Below are 26,328 nucleotides of genomic sequence, written 5' to 3' on the forward strand. Positions count from 1 at the left end.
GCTGAGTGAAAAAGCCAATCCCAAAAGGTTACATACTGTATGATTCTCTTTATATAACACTTTTGAAATGGCAAAATTATTAAAATGCTGACTAGAATAATGGTTAAAAGGTGTTAAGGAGGAGATGGGGGAGGTGGGAAATGGATGTGGCTATAAAAGGGCAACATGAATCACAGGATGATAGAAATGCTCTGTATCTTGACTGTATCAATGTCGATACCCTGGCTGTGATGTTGTACTCTATAGCTTCGTAAGATGTTACAACCAGGTGAAACTGGATGAAGGCTACATGGGATTTCTCTGTATTATTGCTTACAATTTCATGGGTCCACAATCATCTCAAAATAAAGGGTTTAATTTAAATATATGTGTGTGTGTGTGTACTATGTGTGTGCTGCAGTGCAACTTCTCATACCAGTGTCAGACTGAGAAAGCCTCAGGCAAATACAGGAACACATGCAGACAAAGGGGAGCAGTAGAAGGAGCCTGAAGAAAATGAATAACCCCCAAACTGCAGTAAGTCCTTAGGAGAGTCATGATAGTAGAAATAGAGGCAGTGGGTTATACTGATACTGGAAAAGATGTGAGCCTCTTCCTACCTTTGGGACTTCCAGAGGGACTCTAGAGCAGCACTGTCCATTAGAACTTTCTGCAAGGATGGACATATAATTTGAGCTGCCCAGCACTGCAGCCAACAGCCACATGGGGCTCATGAGCACTTGAAATGTAACTAATGTAACTGAGGAACCCATAAATTTGTTTACTTTAATTAATTTAAATTTAAATAGCCACATAATGGCTAGTGGCTACCATACTGAGAAGCATTTCCTTTTTCTACTAAAAGAAAAATAAAGCTTATATGAGAGCCTAGGTTTTGCTATTGGTAAAGTGCTTCAGAGCTTGGGTAATTTGAGCATCCTTGTATCACCTTGATTGTCCTCTCATACTAATGATGTCAGCAACAAACAACTTAAAGTATAGTCTCTTACACATGTAGTAGGTGATGTATGATTATGGCCAAACGGGGTCGATGTGGAAGGCTGGTTATTAATATTCATGGGGCAGGCATTCCAGAAAGTAAAAATATCACTTTTCAGATTTAAACAAATTAATATGTATTAAATAATTATCTGACATCTAGTGTCTTTCCAAGATGATCTGATTACAAAATAAAAAGCCAGTGGTTGGAGAGAACTTAGAGCAGATTTGAACTGTAGGCAATATATTGCCATGGTTCTAAGTAAGTTCTCCTAAGAGCTTCTTGCAGAGCAACAAAAGACAGGAGAGGCAATGAGAAGTTACCAGGTGCCATGGGGTGTAAGTATGCAGTGAGGAGAGCCTGAATATAATGGCAGCTGCAAACACTGAAATGGCCCTTCACAAACTGGTTAAAGAAAAGCAGAAAAATGGGGCCAAAATGACTCCCAGACCACGATGCTGGGGCACTAAGAGAAGGCTGGTGTACTAAAATGTGGAAAAACTGGGAAGGAAACACCGTGCTCAGTTCCTGATATATTGTTTCTAACGTCAAATGGTCATCCTTAAGCAGAGATGGTCCTATCCAGTTCCTCTTAAACAACTGTTTGCCAGCAGGCTGCATCAGAATTAATTGGGGAAAATTTTAAAATACAGATTCTAGTAGGGCTTCCAAAAATTCTAAATCAGATTCTCCAGGGTAGAACCCAGGAATAGGTTTTCTTTTTTTAAAGTTCCCTAGTAGATACCAAAGTTTACTTAGGTTTGAGAAATACTGTTATAAATCATGAAATAAGGAAAAGAAAATCAGGACTACATATGTCAATCTGGGAAATGATACAAATTTGGGAGTTAGTTAGTTAAATCTTCAAGAATAAAAACAAAACAAAAGCAACTCTGGATAGATCTGCTCCCCTGAGAGTGAGAATAGAGTATCTGGGACATGTGCAAAGATAAATATTTAATGTTATTACCTGAAATACATCAGCATAGACAATGAAATACATATGTATGTGTTCAATACTTTTAACCTATAGTCCTGAGGAAGGGATGAGAAAAATGTTAATATTTGAAGTACACTAATCAGAAATATAAACCCAGGGTGACTAGTTAACACAAAAAAGATTAATCAGAAGTTCATACTCTTAAAACAACTATCACAAGTGTCACCTACATTTATCTCATATTAACATAGTTTTCTTAATTAGAATAATGAATACCAGTCTTAAGATTGCCTTATTGGTGAAATGAGTGGTGTTTAAAATGTGTTGATTAGTTTCAAATGTAACACAGGAGCTCCTGTTCCTGCAAAGGGCTATAAGAATCTAGTGAGCCCAATATAGGCCCTGGGCTTCACAATCCTGGTTCAGCAGTTGATTCAAAGCAGTTTTGTCATCTAACTAGAAAGATAGCTGGAATACTGCTGCAGAAGTCTCTAATGAACCTTTCATGCAAGGTGCTGTCAGAGCATTTAAAAAGACAAATAGATGGGACGACATCAAGCTGACACACAGGTCACATAAGTGTTTTGATGCCTGCTTGCAAATAAACATCTTACATTTGACAAAATTTCATTGTATGAGACCACGTACTTTGAAGGATTGAAGGCTACCAAAATCTACCAGAAATAACCTAATAACGGTGAATGACAAAATCCATTCTGGTCAGTTTGCAACAAAAGTCATTTTCTCCAGAAAAGTTGGCATGACTTTTTTTAAATCAGTCACTCTTAATAAATAGGATGAAATTAATATTCACCATGGGTTTATTTCAATAAATAAGAGCTACTAAATTTTACTGAGCATTGAGCTTGTGGTTTTTTTAAAACATGATGTTCCCTTGAATAATTCTGCTTTGTTTTTTAGAGAAAACTGACTTAGAGAACCAACCAGCATGAAGCCCAACAGTAAAAATACAATGCTGCAGGTCATTTGTCAGATGAATGGCATCTATCAGTAGATAATTTCACTGTCAAATTTTTAATGAGAACTTGCAAACGAATGGCTTATTGTTCCAAGTAAGAAGAGAACGTTCTTAACAGCAGAAATTAAAATTTCCATTCTTACTTCCATCTTTAGTGGTTTAAAGCACTCATTTAAACTTTAAAGCACGTTGCAATAAGAAGTAGTTTACTAAATGTCATCTTTAAAGAAGTCTTCTTCAACATAATGTTATTTCTATACCAAAAAAGTTTCATTAGGTATATTATCAGAAAATTCTGATGTTCTAATTAGTAGTTGACCAAAACTATATCATATATCAATCCAGGAGTGACCACACAACCCGTCAAGCACTTGTTAGTGTAGAGCACCACATGACACACCTTTGTAGCTGTTCTGTCTGACTTCATGAGGATTCTTGACTTCTTTGAGAGGGCTATGGTGACTTAATGAGCTTTGTTACTGCAAATTCAGCATACTGCCAGGTATTCAGCAGCCATTCAGTGAATTAGCTGAATAAATGGATATTCTTGGGGATTTATTTAATCACTTATTTATGTTTCCTTATAGTTAAGTATCATTAAGAAAGATAATCGTTGATCCTGTTATTTGAAAAAGAAAGTTTTGTTCTTCTTTTTATTAATAATCAGTGGATAGAATAATTGCACAAAGACTTTGTGGATAGGTCTCTGCCTCTATAAAATGAGGAGGTTAATTTTGTTGATCCAGAATGCTGTCTTATTCTAAAAAGAGTAGATTTACTAGAAATGTAGAAAAACACTTTTTTTTTTTAAATGGACAAATTACGAGAGGGCAGGGTATAGAGAAAAGAAAAAGAAAATGGATCCTTGGGGCAGTCAGCTGCTTCTCCTGTCGCGGCTCTGATGCACTGGGAGAGACCAGACCGAGGCAGCCAGCGTGGGGACGTCAGCACAGCAATCTCACAGCCTGTGGCTGACCTTCCAAGCTCGGAGCTGCCCCCTCCGCGTCCGATCCGACGCGTCTCACTGAGCTGGTCTTCCAGGATTTACAACCCTCCCTCTCCAGGCCGGTCCCGCCGTGGCGTATTTTCCTACCTGCCAACGGAAGCTGCACCTGCATTAACCTTCCTCGGGCGGCCATGATTTACACCCGACCCCAGAGCCCGCTCCCAGCCCGGTCACTGGGGTCACAGTCACCTCCTAATCCTGATTTTTTAAAGCATGCAGTGCGTGTATAGTCGACCTGGAATTTTTTTAGGTGTCATCTCTATTATTATCTTCTTAATTATTTGTCCTTTCTTTGAGAGAAAAACTTGATAGCAGTGGATGTTATTTTATACGCTCCCCACCCCCCCACCGGCTTCTGTTTTACTACAGCACATAACTGGTACTCAAAGTACATTACTGTCAAAAAGCATCTGTAAACGTATCCAGTTGCGTATGACTACAGTACAAAGGAGAATGGAAGGGAGGCAGGGAGGGAGGGAAGGAAAAGAGGAAGGTCCAGCCTGTGTCTGTTCTAAGACAAGTTCAAATTTTTATTATTGTCAAGTTCCTATTATCTCTCTGAACATGCTAAATCGTTGCTGAGTTTTTTTTTTAATTACTGGAATAAATACGTACACTATATTTAAATAGGGATTTATTTAAATTAGTAACTATGTTACTAATATTCAAAGTCAGAGTGGTCTCTGATAATGAACACAATTCAAAACTCACATGATTTGATTTCACAAGTTCTGGGAAAAACTGTTTTAAATATGTTTTAGGCCTTTCCGGATGTCAATAAAGAAGTAACCAAAAAAAGTCCTTTGGTCTGTGGTTAGAATTCACACATCGTTTATGGAGCAGGTGTTCTTTCCTTAACTGACACAAGTGCTGAATCACTAAAACCAACCCTTCTAGTCTAGAGTAAAACGGTTTAGACCTAATTATAACAATCAGAAAATCAGAAAGTTAATTTCATTACATAGATTAGTAGAAGCCGTCCCCATTTCCTAATAAATTATTTTTCTTTAAAATAACAAAATCTTCTCAAATAATGTCTTTCGCCATTTAAAAATATTATTTCACATGAAAAAATTCTGTTTCATTTAAGTAAATTTCATCTAACAGCTTTGCTAAAATCTTAGTTTTAAAAAGGTGCAATCTTTCCAAATATTTATTAGAAGTAGAAAAAGTAGATGTCCCAATTAAAATGTAAAGTTTTCAAATTCAAGACTTTGAATACTGCATCAAAAACAGACATTTCTAAAAATAATTTTTTAGATTTTTTTTAACACCTTACTTGAAATTACCTTCTCTCCCGTTCTCAGTGCTTACTCACCAGTCATTTAGCAGGGCCTAACAAAATTTATTAGTATTATAGTATACAAAAGTATAAACTACTACATGTAAGGCAAAGTTTTTTCTTTTCCTTTAGTGTTTTTCAGTGTTAAATAATTGACTGATAATTTGTACCTATTCAAATGAATTTAGTAGTTAATAACCCTAACCAAAATGTCTATTTCACAGCAGTTGAAAATCTAGCAGCCAATAAAAAATACAAGTTTTACTTAATTTATTGCTTACTCACTTCTTTATACTTATAAGATGAAGGAAGTATATGAATAATCTATATTTATATGATTATATGTAAAAACATAGGCTAGCTCTCCGTTTTTTAATATTTTTATTGCATAGTCAAGGTTGGTACTTAACAATTAAGTGAGAAAATTTTAAGTATGAACATTCTACAATAGATGTGAATAATGTGTGCCATTGTACAAAAATGCCCACAGTTTGGAACATTTCCACTTAAGTAAACAACACAGAAATTTTGCTGGCAGTTATTTTCCTCCACAGCTTTTGAAAATAATACAACTGATATTATCTTATCTGAGCTTCTTTTGCTTGTTTTTAATGTACCTATTTTAGGGATTTTTCCTAAAATAAGGCCTGCTTCAGCTAAGTTTTAGGGAAAAATGTGTTCCATTCAAGTACAAACACAAAATTGCCCTAAACTTTAAAAATTCTTTTACATTTTTAAACTTCAAATATTTTGATTCTATTTTTAAAAATGTAACGTTCAGTTAGACTGAAAGGGTAATTCATTGATCTGTAGTGTATGGCCTAAAGGCAATCTAAGAGCCAAATTGTACAGCAGCTACAATTTGGCTCTTAGAAGTGTTAAGCCTTAGATAAAAAATGATTCCAAAGTTTTTATAGGAAAAAATTCAAAATCATTTCAAATAAGATTATGCCTTAATGAATATAATTTTTGCATATTACCAAATCAACATTTTTTCAAATAAAACTGAACGTTTAGGTTTATCAAGTTCTATTCTGACAGTCATCTTAGTGTCCAACCATATACCACTGACACAAATAGAGCAAATTTATATTTATTTAATAATCATATTATCAATTTCAAATATTGGGATATAATGTTTTACTTAATTTTAAAGCTTAGATATGAAAAGTATTCAACTTTCACTCTCTGTGAACTTAGGTCATCCAGAATCAAGAGCAGTTTTAAACCTGTGAAGCTCAACAGAATATGTTGTAAATATGTAGCAAATTTTACTGTAGCAATGTAATTCTTGTCTTTAATAAATCATGATAAATATAAGCTCATGTAGAGAAATACTGGTGCTCTGTTTTGAGTTAGCTGAAATTCTTTCTTAAGAATGTGACAGGCCATATTTCATTAGATTTTTACATAATTTTATTCCTCTTGAGTCTGTATGGACCAATATCAATATTGTGAATTCATATTAAAAAGTGAAAAAAGTTTTCTTTTGTCCTAATATTTAAAGCCTATGAAATATGAATAAATGCAAGTTGAATACAATGTTATAATTTTCAAATTTTCGCTGATTTTACTACCATATCCCTAGCTGATTAAGCTTGAAGAAAATTAAATTCAATTAGCCATAAAAGAATTATGTCAGAATTAAAATAGCACAATTTTTTGCCATATGAACTCTTATATATGCATCAAATAAATAAAAGTCATGTTCATATAATGCATAATTCACTATGTATCATTATTCAATATACTTATCTAACCAGTTTAATTTTTTAATGTCATATTTCAATACTTATCAAACTGCAATTGTAACCAGTAATCAGTAATAAGATATTAAAAGACAAAACAAATGTTTATTAATACAAGTTATTTCTTGTGTATGTTTATAACCCAACTGTATAGTCAAACAGTAAATAGTTATAACATTTCTAAAAGCATTGATGGTTCTCTAAGGATAGGATTCACTATAGAATTTTGTAAACTCTTCAAGTAGGCAGAGCAAGAATAAACTTCACTATAAGTTTTATCCCTGGGGCAAATAGGCAAACAGGTGACTTGAAAATGTAAATAATAATAATGATTTCAGCAGATAACTCCAAGGATTAAATATCTTTATAAATACAATTTAAAAATTTAATAAGATTAAATATATATGTGTACTTGTACTAAATTTGTGTATAGATGAGAATATATAAAGTATTATTTAATTAAATTGTGTTAATGTGTTGTATTAGATATATTCACATATATTTATGTATAGACATATACATATATAAAACACATTTATACATTTATTACATATGCTTACACACCCAAATCTATACAAAGACACCTGGCCCATAATAATCCTTCAGTATTTAGAGCTATAATCATAATCACTAAGCTACCATAAACTGTGTGCTGATAACAAACATTTATCTCTGACACTCTCTCATTCTAGTGCTCTAATTCATTTATTTTCATTGACAAACTAGCCCACTTTCTCCTGTTTCTCCTCCAACAGAGACTTTTTTTTCTTTCTTTTTTTTTTTTTGGCGTGACCAACTCCTCTTCTATCCATATTTTCCATGTTGGTGTTCTCTGAGATCCACATATTTCTTCTGACCTGACACATGGACTACAGGGCAATCCCTGAAACAAACTTCTTTCATGCACTTACTATTCTGTAACATTAAATCTGAGAATTTTACTATGCTTTTTACTTCAGACATACATTTTTGTGGGCTATTGTTCATCTGCATCTGAATGTCCTACAGGAGCTTCATACTCTTTGGAACGTAACTGAATCATGCCTCTATCTCCAAAACGACTGCTGCTCTTGTGGCAAGTCTTATAAGTAATATTTTTATCACCTACCACATTTACTTAGCCCAGAAACCTCCAGTCTGTCATCAACCCCTCCCTCTTGCTCACAGCTTCTCATAAACTGCCAAGTTCAGAATATTCTACCCAAAAAGACCACCGATCCTGTCTTTTCCCTTCTATTTGTAGCTGCTATTAGCTCCTTGTTGTTTGTCTCATATCCATCTAGTAAACCTCTACAGGAATGGATGTCTGATCTACCATCTGAGATGATTTTTTTGCCTTAAACATTTCAGAAATTCTTTAGCTTTATCTATAATTTTCAAATTTACAATGAACATGATCTACTTTTTTACCGTCAGGAAAACACATTATAAAAATAATATCCTTTTAAAGGTTCCTATTGATTACAGCATGAATTCAATACCCTTATTATAGTTCAGAAGCCACTTAAAATATGACCACAAATTATCTGATCACCTATTATTCCCTGAGCTCTTCTTGAACCATATTTCGAATTTCCAAACTTGTATAATGATCTAAACACTTTTCTCTCATTCTAAAATTTTCTTATTTGCCTGCTCAACTTCTATATAGGCTGCAGAAAAAAAAGTCACCACCTCTTGGTAAGTTTTTTGTGTGGTAAGCTGTTTGGGTGGTAAGTTCCCAGTGTTCTCAAAACAGTTTACATCTATTAAAGCACCTTTCACATTGTATCACAAATATTGATTTTTTAAAAATCTATCTTCCTTCACTGGCCTAAGGAGTCCTTAAGGGCAAGAATCAAACTCTATTCATTTTGTAGAAGGAAGGATAGAAGGAAGAAATGAATTGTAGATTTACAAAGAATTGTAGATATACAATTTAAAGGAATAATTTCCATGATTTTAACATATTTTGGCAGGAAAAAGAAATATGATATTTACTATATTCAAAACATAATATTTAAAAATATTACCTCCTCCAAATCTTACTTTTCCCAAGAGGGAAGAACATTTTCATGGTATTTAAAAATTGCTATAAGAAGCACTTTTGAACATTATATTTATGGGCTTATTTAAGCAAAACTATGCTCTGACTTCTGCAAATGTACACGTGGTTTCATCAGTATTCTTTTTGATAAACAGAAGAAATGGCTAATGGAGTCTCTAGTCATAGTGAAGACAAGAGTTCTAGCATTGCTTTAGTTGTTTTTGCTAATGTAGACTGATATCTCCAAGTTGCCAATTCTTCTAAGAGTAAAACTCTTACAATATCCAAAAGGACCATATATGGTTCTCCACAATTTCCTCTCTAATATCATTTCTGTTCACTCTCCTCCTCCCTCCAGACTTACTGGTTTCTCACTTTTTCTGGAATATGCCAACACACTCTCACCATAACACTTTGCTAAAGATATTCTCTCAACTTGGAAAGCCATTTACCCAGATATCTGTTTGGTTAACTCCCTCACCTCTCTCAGCTAGAGAGAGCTTGCTGTACTTAAATCATCCCCTGCATGCTTTGTAACTGTGTAGAAAGTTGATTAATTCTTCTGTTACTTGGAATTAAGGCTTTTGAAAATTCTGGCTAACTCAAATGGATCTTAGATCTAAAGATAAGATAAAACTCTTGTAAAAAAAAAAACTGTGCAGTAATGGGTTAACTATTACTTGGGGTGCTCAAACTCTGCACATTTCAAAGAAAGGACTAGCCCTTGCTTGGCTCCTGAGAGATAACATCTAAGCCCCTGGAATATCCTGCCAGAGAGAGTGTTTCTGTATATCTGGGATCTTGGGCCACACCAGATAGTTTATGGGAACAATGTGATCTATGGTGAATGCCTGTTTTTGTTCACTTGGGGTCCTGGATCATACCACTTAATCTCTAGAGGGCCTAGAGACCCAGTAGCTAAGGTCAGTCACACAAATCCTCAACGCCTATGTAACTGCTCCCATAAAAACACTGGACACAAAGGCACAGATGAGCTTCCCTAACTGGAAATACCTTGTCCTTGTTGTGACACATCATCGCTAGGAGAATTAAGCACTATCCGTGTATCTTCACCGGGAGAGGATAACTGACAGTTCATGCCTGTTTTCTCATACACCTTGCCATATATGCCTTTTTCCTTTGCTGGCTTTAGTTTCTATTCGTTCCCTGTGATAAACCGTAACTCTGAGTATAACAGGTTTTCTGAGTTCTGTATTTCTAGAAAATCAACAAGACTGGGAGTGATCTGGTAGGCCCCCAACACAAAACAGGAGGAAATTTTTGTGACTTTGGGTTAGGTAACATGATAACAAAAGTATGAGCCCCCAAAAAATTGATAAATGGGTTTCTAAATTTAAAACCTTTTTGTTTCAAAAGATAACATTATGAAAGTGAAAAGACAAGCCACAGAAGGGAAGAAAATATTTTCGATTATATATCTGAAAATATTTGCAAATCAAATATCCAGAATACAGAAATAAGTCTTATAGCTCAATAACAAGAGGACAAAGATCGGCAAAAAATTTGAAGAGACATTTTATTTTAAAAAAAGACAAATAAATTCCTAATAAGCCCAGGAAAAAATGTTCAACATCACTTGTCATTAAGGAAATGAAACTAAAACTACAATGAGATACCTTTGGCTATGATACAAAAGACAGTACCAAGTTTTGGTAAGGATTTGGAGAAACTGGAATCCAAATATGTTGTAAATGGGAACGTAAAATGGTACATTATTCATGTTATCTCCAAAAGGGAAATAATACAAATGACCTTTAACTGGTGTTGGATAAACAAAATGTGGTATATCCATACATAAAATACTATTTAGCAACAAAAACACACCAGAATATTAATATATGCTCCAACATAGATGAACCTTAAAAACATTAAGCTAAGTAAAAGAAGTTAGTTTCAAACGACTACATACTGTGTGATTTATTTTATATGAAATGTCCAGGAAAGGCAAATTTATAGATAGAAAGCAGAGCAGTGGTTGCCTGGGGCTGGAAATGTAAGCAATAATGATTGGCAAATAGCTCAAGGGACTTCTTTGAGGTGATGGAAATAGTCTAAAATTGGTGGTGGTTGCACAACTCTATAAATTTACTAAAAATCATTGAATTGAACACCTATAATGGATGAATTTTATGGTTTAAAAAAGTATACATCAATTAAGCTGTAAGAAAAATCTAATGGGAAAGCATAGAAAAATAAACAATAAATAATAACCTACACGATATATAAGAAGAAGATAGTGTTTTGGTTAAAAAAAATGAAGAATATAATAATGAAGATAGGGAACATAGTGAAGGAGGAACAGAAAATTTGCAGTATTAAACAGGGTGGTCAGGTAAGCCTCATAGAGAAAGGAGTTAGCCAAGTTGACATCTGGTTGAAGAGCTTGCCAACCCAAGGGAAGAGTGTGAGCAAAGCTTTAAGGCTGGAGCATATCCTCAAGTTTGAGGAACAGTGAGGAGGTCAGTGTGGCAAGAAGAAGATTAGCAAACAATAAACTCAGAGAAATAATGGGAGTAAGGAGAGAAAAATAAAAGGCCTTATTATCCATTGTAAGGTCCTTATTTTAAGAAAAAATGGGAGAGCCATAGGAGGTTCTTTAACAGAGGAATGGCATAATCTGGCATACCACTTAAAAGCATGACTCTGGATGCTATGAGAATAGACTTCAGGAGTGAAAGAGAAGTAGGGAGACAAATTAGGTGGCTATTTTGATAATCCTGGCAATAAGTTATGATGATTTGAACCAAGGGGGAAGATGGAGGTTGCAGTGCGAGTGGTGATATTCTGGATAAATCATGGGGGGAAAATTGGCATCAATTTTTCTCCTTTTAAAAGTTAATTCATACTTTTAAAAGAATTAGAAGATAATACATCAAAATGTTAATCATATTTCTCTCTATTTGATAAAGTTATTGAATATTTGTGCTTCTACTTTGTCTAACTTTCTAGCCATGTGCATGTATTATTTCTATAGAGAAAAATAGAATTTTTTTCAATATCCAGTTCATTCAACAAGATCATAATGCAAACAAACGTTGTTTTTGCAAAAATTTTAAGTCAACACCAAACTGGTTACATATATGAAGTAAATAGTAATAGATGGTAATGTTAGCAATATGCAGAATAGTCAAAGAAGCAACAGATATTTCCTGAATACAGAGCGGCGAACTCACCTTTCCATAAACATGCGGTAACATTATTACCAACTAACTTTCCTGGCATTATATGACTCTCTCCAGAATGTCTAATGTCTAATTTTTTTAACTGATAGTAAGTGCAGTTCCAGTCATAATAAATATAACTTATATCAGTAAGGAAATTTTGTTATGCTGAGATAACGAACAACCTCAAATTCTCAGAGATTTAAGTAACAAAGGTATATTTCTCATTTCATTACATGTCCAGTTCAAGTGTGTGAGGGAAGGGTCTCTAATAATTATAGTTACTTAGGGACCCAGACTGTTGAAGGCTCCATTTTGACATGATCTACCAGGATGAAATATGTTAAATCATGAACTAGTTCTTAAAGCATCAGTCCAAAATGATACACCTTATCTCTGCTCTCATTACATTGGCCAATGCAAGTCCTATGGCCACAAAAGTGTAGGGAAGTCCAATTCTATGATGTACTTGAAAGAAAGAGAAAAATCTATGATAATTATTTTTACAAGATGTGAGATAAGAGAAGAAAATGTTAGACCTTCAATTCATACTCATTTTTATATAAACAAAATTAACCTATACTAATATTTAATACAAAGGTTTTCTAAAATTTAATTTTAAACTCCATTAGTATTTAATAATAAAGAAATCTTAATTTATTCCTACATCAGATGGTCATATGACATGTATAGTCCACAATATATTGAGACAGATTGGGAATTCCAAAAGAGTAAGAGTTAAAAGAATTGTCCTAATTCATTCATATACTTGCAATATACTTCCATATAATGGATTTTACACGAGTCAAGTAAGGTTGTTTTAAGAATTATTATAATCTAATTTCAACTATCACAAAATAGACAATAACTTTGTAAGATGCCTACAAAGACATTTGAGAATTGCAGACCCTATCAAGAAGATGGCAGAATGACACTTCTATTCCTAGTACAAACTTGTCATCAGCTACATACAATTGCTGTCTAAAGAAACTGCCAAAACCAGATTTATAAAGAAGGTTACTTCACATATGGATTGATGGCCACCAACATTAATGATAAATCTTCCCTAAGCATATATTTTATATGGTGTATACATGCTGTATACTGGACCTTTATAAGATATCTTTAAGAGCTATTATTTACAAGTACTGAAATAAATATATTAGAGCTATGTCTTTGAATCACTCTATCACGATATTAAATCAACATTTTTATAAATATTGAAGTATTCAGTAATGGAAATGTTTAATATTTTCAATAATGTTCAATAATAGTTAATATGTTATAACAAAGTTAACTTTTGTGAGAGAAAATGGGTTTTATTATTAATAAAAATTTAAATTGTTTAAAATACTATTAATTTTATATTTACTTTATCCTCTTACAATTTCAATTATTTTGTATGCCTTAGAATGACCATAAATATCAATAAAGAAACTGATATATTAAGGTTTATATTATAAACAAAAATAAATTATATATAATTTATTTTTTCCACCAAAACTCTCTCTCCGCAGATCTTCATAACTTTGTCAAATGAACAAACCTAATCATTTAGGTCAAAGTCCTCTCATGCATCCTTTAGTCTACCCCTTCCTCACACCTCATATCAAATCCATTATCAAGTCCTGACATTTCTACCTCCAAAGCATATCCTAAATTGGTCATTTCTCTTCCAGCTGAATGAAGGCACCATGATCTCTCTTCTGGATTATTACATGGTCCTAATGTGTCTCAACCCACTTTTGCCCCACTAACACCAGAGCAGCCAATGATTCTCCTAAAAAGGTGATCAGGTCTTGTCAATCTCTTGCTGCAAACTGGTCATTAGCACTGATAAAATCTAAACTCCTTGAAATGCTCTTGCCCACTCCTTAAACCTCTTCTCATAAGATTTCCTCTCTGCTTTCTTCTGTATGTTCAACATACAGGGATATTTTTCTCTTCCTCAGACTAAGCCCCTTTTGGTCCCCAAATGTTTGCACTAGCTGTTCACTCTGTTTGAAATACTCATCTCCTGGATATTTTCTTGTCTGATTCCTTCTAAACATTCAGGTCTCTGCTACTAAATCAGCTCTTTAGAGTGGCCTTCCCTGATCATTTTATCTTAGAGGTCTCCACCTGCTTCCCCAGCCCCACTCTGTACTAAATTATGTGTTCCATGGCCTTTAAGGCCTACAAAATTTGTACATCCCCACGTCCTCAGCCTCATCTCCCACTACACTTCCCTTCAATTGCTCTGCTTTATCCTCACTGTCTCCTCTTTGTTTCTTAATTAGATGAAGAAATCTGTTATGTGGTTTGCACTTGCTCTGTCCTCAGCAGAAATGTTCTTCCAGAAATGTGCAAGGCTCATTAGCTTAGTTTCTTCTGGCCTCTGCTCAAATTTCATCTCATCAGAGATATCTGCCCTGATCACCCTATCAAAAGATCATCTCTTCCCTCTGCTTTGCTTTACTCTCTACCTATTTAGATCTTCATGGTACTTGTGTATATTTTAAACCTGTGGGTTGTTTGTCATTTGTTCCAGCCACTGGAACATAAGCTCCAATAGGGTAGCGGCTTACCCCATCCCCTCCATGATTCTAGCCTTTTGAATAATGCTTGGTAATGTGTTATTGTAATTTATATAAGCTAGTACATGCTGAGGCTCACTTGATGTTTGTCTATAAAACATGCTGCTATGATCATTGTAATACAATCATTTTTGCTTTTTGTAATTATATTTTAAGTTAATTTCTAGAGGTCAGATGTTTATGTACATGTTATATGTGGATGCTTATTGCCCAGTTGAGACCTAAAAATTCTGTAACCATTTACACACCCACCGCCTGTGCCTCCTCTCATTTCTGCACATTCACACCTACATTGGGTTTTGTGGATCTTTTTAATATCTGTGACCTAAGAAATGATTGAGTGATTTATTGCTTTATTTGTATTTTATTGTTAGTAAATTTGAAAATTCTTATATGATTCTGGCATGTAAGCTGCCTTTTATATCTTTTTCCCATTTAAAAATTTTATATTCATGTTTGTTTATTGTTATTTAATAAATTCCTTATACACTGAGGATATTTACATTCTATCTGCTATAAATATTGTGAATATTTTCCCAGTTTGTAGTTTGTCTTTCATCCACATTTATGCAATTTTTTTCAAGAAGGAAGTTTTCTATTTCATAAATTCAATGTTTTCATTTTTTAGAGTCCCTAGTTTAATATTCTTCTGTGGCTTCTTTGAGCATTTTTATTGTTAATATTTTAACTTTTAATATTTTTTCTCCATTTTAACTTATGTTGGGATATGCAGCAGTAGCAGAATTCAAATTAGTTTTACTTTTTAGAAATGGTTGATCAGTTTTCCTCATAATATGCCAATATTATGGCAATCACAATAATAATAGTTAAGATTTACTGCAAGATTTCTATTGGTCAGCCATTTTGCTAACTATTTTATATACAATAGCTCAATTGATCTTCACATCAAAAAAAAAACTTCACATCAATTTTCAAGGTTATGATGAAGCTTTTTTTTTCTTAAGAGAGGGACAAAGCAAATGTTGAATGTTGTAAGTTGACCATGAAATCATCTCTCATGTGTAAACAGTCAGGAGGCCAAGTCCTGAATGTATAACACACAGATCTATGCCTTATCTCATGAGGTAGGGCAATCAAATAAGTGTCTGAGCAACATGCTATTGAGTGTATCATGCTGCCTATTATCACTGTTGTTGTAAACTGGGAGTATTCAATCCAGTACCACAGAGCCTTACATGACTTCATGTCGCCTTCCTCAAGTTCCTTCAAACCTCCATTCCCCAAAAATCTCCTGTCATGGAGTCATCACCACAGCACGGGTGAAGCCTGGTTCCACTGCCTGCACCAACACGAGAAGCATCAAGAGGAGGAAGAATATACTTCCTTGCACTTAAAACAAGAGACACCAAAAAAATGGAAATAAATGCTTAGGAAAATATATTCCAAATGAAAACTGGAGTAGCAATATGATTATCAAACAAAATAGGACTTAATAAAAAGCTATATAGGGAAAAGGGTGATAATAATAGAGTTGAAGATATAACCCGCATAGCATAAGGACATGCAACAACTAAACCTCAAAAATATGATGGAACAAAAGATAGAAAGAAATGAGGAGTGAACTAGAAAAATGAATTGCTGAAGGACTATTTCACATAACCCTCTCAGAAAATGACAGGTAACGCAGAAGAAAAATAAGCAGTGAGAGCAAGATCTGAACAAAACAATTAAAAACAAGCTATCTGGTATATAGAGAGAGATAGTGTACTAAACAACAAAACATGCTTTTTGAGCTCACATGAAATATTTCCAAAATAGGACATGTTTCATGTCATAAAGGAAGCCTGAATCAGTTTCAAAGGAACAATAATATAATACAGACTATTGTTCTCTAACAATGTACAATAGAATTAGTAATTAAAAGCAAAGAACAGCTAAAGGAAATTTTATATTATCAGTAAATAAAATAAATAGCCATTGGATTTAAAAGGAAAAAATGTTCTTAGAACTGAGTAAGAGTGAAAATACTACATGGCAAAATTTATGGGAAACAAAGAAATATTTAGAGAAAAATACAGGTTTAAGCACACTTATCAAGAAGCAAGAAACGTTTTTAAAATGACTGTGATTTAAACTAGGAAGCTAGAAAAGGAGCAAGGAGCAAGAGAGCAAACAGAGGACGCAAGAAAATAATGAAGACTAAGTCAGAAATCAATGAGAGAAGCAAAACAACAGAGAATTTTAACAAAACCAAATTCTGATTTCCCTCCAAAAAATTCTATGTCCAGTAGTTCTTACAGAATTCTACCAAATTAAAGGAAGAGTTTAAAGCCCATTTCTTTTTTTGCAAATACCTCAGAAAATAGAAGACAACAAAATCTATGTAGCTCATTTTAGAAAGCTAGTGTTATCTTGAATCTAAAATAGTAGATGAGTCTATTAGCTCATTTCAATTACGATCAAATGTAAAAATCTTAAATATAATATCAAACTCCTACACTGTATTTCAAATGTATATATGTATAATATGAAAGGATCTTTCAATCTGAAAAGTCTTTAAAGGTAATCTACATTAGCAGACTAAAGAAACCAAACCATGTTATTATCTTAGTCAATGATACAGTATTAAGTTCAATACCTATTTATTATGAAAATACCTAGAAAGCAAGGAATAGATAGGAACTTGCTTAATTTAGTGATAGTTAAACACCAGCTCTAGAGCATTACACTTAATGGAGGAATTTTAGATGCATTTTCTTTATGATTCAGAATTCCCATTATTTAACACAGTACTGGAGGCCCTGGACTATACTATGAAGGTAAGAAAAAACGGACAGTTGTAGAACATGGTAGGGAAGAGACACAACTTGATATTTTTCTAATGACATCAATATCTATTTAGGAAAACCAGAGAAATAAAAAAGATAAACTATGAGAATTAATGAGAGTTCATCAGTACTGCTAATAATATTCACCTGCATTTTTCCACTTCAGTGGTAACCAGTGAGAACAGAGGAAATATGGTATCTATCAATATAGCAATATAGTATGTGTACGTGTCTGCATTCTAGGAACTAGCTTAGAATACATAAGATCTCTATGGAGACATATTTTTTAAATTCTAATACATGATCCAAAAAATGAGCTTTTTGTTTGTTTGTTTTAATGAGAGATAAACTATGCTCATGGATGGGAAGACCTTACTGTTTAAAAAACTGAAGTCATAATTAAAAACATGTCTACTTTAGAAATCCCAGCTCAGAATGGCTTCATTTGGAATTCTACTAAATATTTAAATAAAAAGTGACATCTAATTTATATAATATCTTGAGAATGAGAGAAAAAGACTTAACCCAAGAAGTTCTATAATTTCAGCATAACACAAAAACCTCAGTAGGATGTTATAAGAAATAAAATTTATAAGCCAATTTCATACCCTAAAAGAAATATAAAAGTTCTTTAAAACTAATAAACTAAATTCAGTGATATATCACCAAATTGATTTTATTCTACAAATAAATGGCTTAACATTCAAAAAACATCAATGTAAAAAACATATTATCACCACAAAAGTTATAGAAAAATATTTGATAAACATACATTCATGACTTTTTAAAAAACTGGTAAAAAACTAGAAACTTCTTTAAACTAAAACAAACTTATATTTAATGATAAATTATTAAAACTTTCTCTCTATGGTTGTGAGTGGGACAAGGAGGTCCTTTATCATTACTCTTATTCAATATTATACTAGAAGCACTAGCTAGTATTTCAACTGAAGGAAAATAAAGTACAATCATTGGAAAGAAGAAATAAGATTCAATCAATATACACAGAAAACTTAAATGTGTATATAACAAATCTAAAATAATCTAAAGATATATTCTTAGAATTCAACAAACACAACAAAGAAAAAATGAAAATGTCAAAAGATACCACTTATAATGGAATTTAAAAACTCAAATAACTGGGCTTCCCTGGTGGTGCAGTGGTTGAGAGTCCGCCTGCCAATGCAGGGGACACGGGCTCGTGCCCCGGTCTGGGAGGATCCCACATGCCGCAGAGCAGCTGGGCCCATGAGCCATGGACGCTGAGCCTGCGCGTCTGGAGCCTGTGCTCCGCAACGGGAGAGGCTACAACAGTGAGAGGCCCAAGTACCACAAAAAAAAAAAAAAAAAATCAAATAACTAAGAATAAATCTGAAATAGAAATGTAAGAACTCCACAAATAAAAATTATAAAATGTTATTGACAGAAGTGAAAAGAGGTCTATTCATATAACTAGACAGATATACTAGGTTCGTGGATCAGAAGAATTCATTTAAAATGATGTGAATTCTCTCTAAACCAATGCACTGCTAATAACAAATGGGAGAACCAATTTTACAGTAGTAGTTCTCAAATTTGGTTGCATTTTTAATCATCAGGGAGATTTTTTAAAAGCCCAATGCTTATCACTTACATAATTAAATATTTGTCTTTTGAGAAGACAGCCAGGCTCTGAAAGTTGCTAAGAAAGTAAATCTTAGACGTCCCCATCACAAGAAAAAAATTGTAATTACATGTGGTAACAAATGTTAACTAGACTTACTGTGGTGATCATTTTGCTATACATACAAATATTGAATCATTATTTTGTATACCTGAAACTAATACAATGCTATATCTAAATTAAATCTCAATTATTTTAAAAAGACTGATAATATCAAAGGTTGTCAAAAATATGGGTTAATTCGAGCTCTCATATTCTGCTGGTAGGAATGTAAAGTGGTATAACTATTAGTACTTAGGAAGCTTGTTTTCAATTACCTACCCAGGCTGAACATATACACACTGTGTGATGTGGCAATTCCTCTCATTTATACACCCAGTTGAATGCTATACACATGTGAACAAACATGTACAAGAATGTACATGACAACATTACTATTGACATCTCCAACTGGAAATAATCCAAATGTCCATTAGTAGTGGAATGGATAAATAAATTGTGATATATTCATCCAACGGAATATTATACACACTGGAATAAATAAACTAATAGAAGAGCATGGATTAATCTTACAAAGATAATGTTGAACAGATATGCCAAACTTAAAAAGATACATATTATAATTTTCCATTAATATAAAGTTCATAAATGGGCAAAATTCATGATAATGGTTACTTTTGGGGAGGAATGTGGATAATGATTGAGAAAGGGTGTAAGATGGAACTTCCAGAATACTTGTAATTTTCTATTTCTTGACCATGATGGTGGTTACATGAATGTACTTAATTTGTGAAAATTCATCAAGGTGTATGCTTCTTTCTCTTAATTGAGGTATAACATAATAGTAAAGTATTAAAAGATGAAGATAGTCTGAACACGTGGAGAGTCTATGTTCTTTTGTAAGACTTAGTGTAAGACTCAATTCTTCCTAAGTTAATCTATAAAATCAATATAATCCAATACAAATTTCAGTTGGATTTTTAAAGTAATCAGTTGATTTATTTAAAGACATGTTTGAAAGGTCTATGAATAGCTACATCAACTTAGAATAAAGGAGTAAAAACAAGAGATTGGTTTATACATGAACTATTATTCTAGAGCCATAGTTACAAAAATAATGCTTCAACACAATTGAGAAAATACAGACTAATGACATAGAAGAGATATTTCAGAGACAGAAGAACCCAGATGTGAGCATAATTTTAAGACAGCAACACAAATCAAAGGGGAAAGGATAACTAGCTTAGTAAATGGTGCTGGGAAATTGTGGTTACTATACGGAAAAAAGCTAAAATTGGATTCCTCTCCCCTTCATGGCATAGTTTAAAAATTAAATGTGAAATATAAAACTGTAAAGTTGATATAAAATAACATAGGAAAATATCTTTGTAAACCGAACATGAAGAAGAACTTTCTTATGAGAAACCTCAAAAGCACAAAAAATGAGACAATAAAATGACTTGGGGCCAGCTTAAGAACAAAGATACATTTCATGATATTATATATATGGAAAAATATGGTCTGATTCAAAATAATCAATTTACAAATGAATTAAACAAAACGGTCTATATAAAACTGAAGGCTGCCTGCACCAATTCATTGCCTACAGGTGTGTGTATGTGTGCTTTTGTGTGTGTGTGTGTGTGTGTGTGAACTGGGTCTGACATTTGTCAAGCTCTGTTTTATTTCATAATATAATACCTAAAAAATTATTTTGTCTATAAAAGGGAAAGATTTGCCTACCAAAAATTCTTCATCTTCCCAGTAGTTTGTCTGTATTTAACTCTACTACTGCCTCAATTCTATGACTCTGGGAACCAAAAATGCATATTTGCCCAGAAAATGACTCTGTCTTACATGTATTCAAACCACTGCTTAAAGATTCTACGGTATGTGTTGTATGTGTTGTAGGTCTTAATGCTCTTTTACTGAATTAATACAGTAAGTTACACCAAAGCACACTAACTTATTCAATAATCTTATCTGAACTCTGACTTTAGAACTCTGCCATAGACTCTTTAAAAATTATCTTGTAATTAGTAAACATTAACTTCTATACCTTCAAATAAGAATGCCATTATTTAAGAAATTGGAAGTTAGGCCACTGCAGAGTGAGAGAAGCGCTGATACAAGCAACTTTTAGAAGTGGTTAAGAGTTTGGTGAATTTTTCTTTCTAAATGCTGTGCTTTTAATAGTTGCTTTTTTTAAACTGTATTTTATATTCTAGAAACATAGATATGGAAAACTTAACTTTTCACTCGAGTTACAACCAATTTCAAAGAAAAGGCAGAAATAATTCATCATTCGTGTTGAACTATTTGAAGGCCAAGAAGCTTCACTCAATTCCTAGTCCCTACCCACCCCCCAGAGTCCTATCTCATTTCTCCCTTCTCCAATACTATTGGGTCTCGACCATTCCTCAGTTAATTACTTTCTCTGATGACCACCTTTCCTCTAACAGAATTCATATATTCTGTTAAAATTTTCCACTAAAATTCCCCAGAGTATATACCTTATGAGCACTTTCTAGCCAGAGATGGGAAGGTGCTTACCTTCAAAATAGAAGCCTGACTGGACTTCTAGGACCCTGGGGAGGGTCCTGAGGTCAAGGGAGTGGATGAATTCTTCCAGCGACAATGCCATTGCTTTGGCTTGGGTCTTGCGCAGACCTGGTACTTATAGAAGCTTTTGGCTTCTGGGTGTCACTTGTCTGCAACTGTAGTCTCACTTCATCATTCCTTTCTCAGGCAGGAATGTCACACTGGAGCCCGACTTGGGTGGAGTAGCTCTGTGTGGGGAGGGCAGTGAGGAGGCAGGGGACAAAAGGTGTTACAGCTCTTTTTAGTTCTCATTGTGGCTTCATTTCCTTCTGACACTGAAGTAGAACAGGATGGGGGTGTGGTGAGCATATCTGAACAGACACTGCCAAAAAAGCGAGAATTGACAAGTAGCTCTCTTTGTCTGTCTCTGGTCCAGGTGTGCATCTCAAGCAGGGGCTAGGATGTTTGAGGTCACAGTTGCTTGTGGTCTGTCAACCAGGCAAGAACAGGAATTCAGGACTAAAGTCTAATCTTAAAAAGGGCACCGTATTAATTCTTTATCTCTTCACTTCACTTCTAAAGTTTGGCTCTGTGCTTTATTTGCATACTCTCAGGGCTTTTACATTAAATTTGGTTACGAAAGTGCTTTGTGTCAGCTCTTTTCAGAAATCTGATACTCTGAAGAGAGGGGATCGAAACCACTTTTATTCTTCCACATTAAAACTGAATATTAAAGGAGAGTGGGGGAGGAGTGCACTATGCAAAGTCATACAGTAAATTAATATTAATTTTCTAATCGTCGCACTACAGTGAAAGTATCTAAATCCGTTATTAGGAAACCTGAATTTTCTGGGTTTAGCTCTGCTTTTGACTTACAGGTGACATCAGCCTTGTCTTCTCTGTCCCTCATTTGTCTCATTTATTTAATGGAGAAAAAGTTAGAGTCAAATAAGTTGTATCATTTCTTCCAAGGCCAAAATTCTACAATTCTGATCATGAGGTCCAAATCTGCAGTAGGGAGGGGTGAGGATGACCAAAGTCAAAGGCAGAAAGAAAAGCCTCATAAAAATAAATCTCTTAAAAATCTTCCACTCTCTAGTCTTTGTATTTAAATAAGACAATATTTTAGAGCTAGAGTATACAGTTCAAGGTGATATTTTTAAAGTCTCTTTAAGGGTGACTAAAAGAACACTGGTTGGTATAAATACAGTGAAAGAAGCTAAGAAGCTGCATATTCTCCTTATAAATTGGACTCCAGGCTCCCTGTCTAGAAACTGTTTTAGCCTTAGGCTGCAAAGAGCATACATAGCCAGGTAGAGAGGGTCAGGGCACATCCCAGCTCCACCTTCACGTAAATATCTAAGAAAATAAACAGCACTGCCTTATTTTGATATAGAGCTTATAAAACTCTTTCAGCTCTTAAAATCATATTTGATACTTGCAATAATCTGCCTGGCTTCATTTCTTTCTTTACAAAACTAAAATTTATAAGGCCACATCAATAGTTTTTTCACCAGTAGCTTCTACTTCCTCATTTGCAACTTTTTTGCTCAAAAACCTCCTAAACTTGATCAGTCTGCCTTCTGCAGCCCTTCTCCCAAGCTTAGGCCCTTCAATCGACTACAAAAATTGTTTACAGCCTAACTGTATCTCACATGGTTCAATATATGAAAAGAGCTGCTATGGACTGCTCCTTAAAAATCGTACATCTGTTAGAACTGGTACCACAGCAAATTTCATTTGATATCTAAACCAAACTGGACTTCACTTGATTTTTAAAATATTTTCCCACATCAACTTTCTACCTTACTAGTCAAAGAAGCTATTTCAAAATATTACCAATCTTTTACAATTGTCTTTGCTACTCCTGCTTTTGCTCTTTCAACAAATGATCTTCCCTTTCTGTTACATTCTGCTTCTTTCTTTCTCTCAATCTTAGTTAACGACACTACAATTCTCTCACTTTCTCAAGCCAGAAGGCTGCATCAGGGGAGATGCTATATCCAGCCTCCAAACCCCTCAAGCACTACAGGTGGCAATAATCAATAACACTCACTTTGTTCTTGCTCTGTATCTCCACTATTACTACTTTAGTTTGGATCATAATCACTTCTGACACTGTAGGCAAAGAAATCCTTACATGAACAGCCAAGATGAATTTGACAAATAAGAATAATAAGAGAGTCCCTGAACAACCAAGTAGTAAAATCAATTATTAAAGTTTAATAACTGAAACAGCAGATTACCGGAGTAATAATAGTCTGATCAATGAGAATTCAGAAATAAAGCAAAGCATTGCCAACTAAAGACGGTCCCTCACCACCCAGTTTTACAAGAACTGAGTCATTAGCCACTGCAGTTGCTGGTCTTCAACACATCCTGAAAGGAGTTCAGCACAGAGATCAGGAATGAGGCAGTCGGTGCTGCAGGAAAACTGGCAGAACAGGCCTTCAGATAGTTAGATATTCTCAGGAGAAAATTTTAAGAACTCATTTTGTTGCATCTTCCCATTCATAGAAGAGTACTAAAATCATTAACTGAAATATCTGTTCCTCATGACTAGCAGCAATCTTCCACTGAGCTGTGTGCTTGATTGCATGTATGCCTTCCCCAGAATTACATATATGCTAACCTCCCACCCCACCCCTTCTGAGAAGTTCCTCAGAGCTATCTGAGAGGCTGTCTCCTGGGCTATAGTTCTCAATAAGTCCTCAAATAAAACTGAAACTCACAGCTCTCATGTTTTGCATTTTTATTTCGATCAACAGTATAGGTAATAATTTACTATATGAAAAAGATGGAATTTCAAAGCACTAGGGAAAAATATTTCATCCAACAAATAGTGGTTAAATAATTTTTAAAATAAGTTTCCCAAAATTCTATGCAACAAAATTAAATTTATATCAATTGAAAAATTAAATATAAGTAAAAATAAACCAAAGGAAAAAATAGAAAAATATCTGGAGAAGTAAGGAAAGAACTATTTCTTAGCATCAATGGAAGTCTTAAGGGAAAAGACTAATAAATTTGACAACAGACATATGAAATATTTCTATAAATTAAAAATGAGCTTTAACAAAACAGAAAAAATACTTTAAATAAAAAGTTAATGTCCTGGATCTACAAAGATCACTTATTATTTACGCAAAATAAAAATATTTAAGGACTTCTGCTTCTGGCTATGAGCTTGGATTTGACCAACTCTTCCACCAAGGACAACTTGAGAAGTGGATAATTTTTTTAAACCAGTTTTAAAGAACAAGAGAGCCATCAGGGCAGTCAGGACTTGAGAGTCAAGACCTTGAAAGGCAAGGAAACACAAGGTGAGGGGATTCCAATATTCTACACTTCTTTTCCCCTCAAGGCATTTGTGGATTAGTAGTTGGCACCAAGAGAGAAGCTGAGAAGCAAAGCAAAAAGTGGTAGTAAAGAGATTGGTTCAAGATGGTGGAAGAGAAGGACGTGTGCTCACTCCCTCTTGCGAGAGCACTGGAATCACAACTAACTGCTGAACAATCATCAACAGGAAGACACTGGAACTCACCAAAAAAGATACCTGGCATCCAAAGACAAAAGAGAAGCGCAATGAGATGGTAGGAGGGGCATAATCACAATAAAATCAAATCCCATAACTGCTGGGTGGGTGACTCACAGACTGGAGAACAATTATACCACAGAAGTCTGCCCACCGGAGTGAAGGTTCTGAGCCCCACATCAGGCTTCCCAACCTGGGGGTCTGGCAACAGGAGGAGGAATTCCCAGAAAATCAGACTTTGAAGGCTAGCGGGATTTAATTGCAGGACTTCGACAGGACTGGGGGAAACAGAGAATCCACTCTGGAAGGGCACACACAAAGTAGTGTGTGCACCAAGACCCAGGAGGAAGGAGCAATGACTCCATAGGAGACTGAACCAGGCCTACCTGCTACTGTTGGAGGGTCTCCTGCAGAGGAGGGGGGTGGCTGTGGCTCACCACGGGGACAAGGACACTGGCAGCAGAAGTTCTGGGAAGTACTCCTTGGCGTGAGCCCTCCCAGAGTAAGCCATTAGCCCTACCAAAGAGCCTGAGCCTCCAGGGCTGGGTTGCCTCAGGCCAACCAACCAACAGGGAGGGAACTCAGCCCCACCCATCAGCAGACAAGCAGATTAAAGTTTTACTGAGCTCTGCCCACCAGAGCAACACCCAGATCTACCCACCACTAGTCCCTCCCATCAGGAAGCTTGCACAAGCCTCTTAGATAGCCTCATCCACCAGAGGGCAGACAGCAGAAGCAAGAAGAACTCCAATCCTGCAGGCTGTGGAATGAAAATCACATTCACAGAAAGATAGACAAAAGGAAAAGGCACAGGACTATGTACTAGATGAAGGAACAAGATAAAACCCCAGAAAAACAACTAAATGAAGTGGAGACAGGCAAACTTCCAGAAAAAGAATTCAGAATAATGATAGTGAAGATGATCCAGGACCTCGGAAAAAGAATGGACATAAAGATCAAGAAGATGCAAGAAATGGTTAACAAAGACATAGAAGAATTAAAGAGCAAACACCTAGAAGAATTAAAGAACAAACAAACAGAGATGAACAAAACAATAACTGAAATGAAAAACACACTACAAG

The 26,328-nt window shown here is 34.6% G+C and overlaps 1 protein-coding gene across 4 annotated transcripts in view; it reads right to left on the minus strand.

Moving 5' to 3' along the window:
- The window catches only part of THEMIS (thymocyte selection associated), a 173,031-nt gene extending 147,111 nt beyond the window's left edge, over window positions 1-25,920 (minus strand). For 3 of the 4 annotated variants that reach the window (XR_016395200.1, XM_022556268.2, XM_022556242.2), the window contains exons 1-2: window positions 25,633-25,920; window positions 21,724-21,959 (exon numbers count right to left, since the gene is read on the minus strand). Coding sequence is in view for 3 of the 4 variants with exons in the window: in XM_022556268.2 (XP_022411976.2) it covers window positions 21,724-21,814 (91 nt within the window). In the remaining variant the exon portion in view is untranslated. The remainder of the gene's footprint in view (window positions 1-21,723; window positions 21,960-25,632) is intronic. The other variant, XM_022556261.2, reaches the window with a different exon arrangement.
- Between the last annotated feature and the right edge of the window lie 408 nt (window positions 25,921-26,328).

Source organism: Delphinapterus leucas, chromosome 12 (assembly GCF_059928025.1).
Source record: "Delphinapterus leucas isolate spDelLeu-1000000601 "Yukka" chromosome 12, BTC_Dleu_Yukka2, whole genome shotgun sequence".
Taxonomy (NCBI): Eukaryota; Metazoa; Chordata; class Mammalia; order Artiodactyla; family Monodontidae; genus Delphinapterus; species Delphinapterus leucas.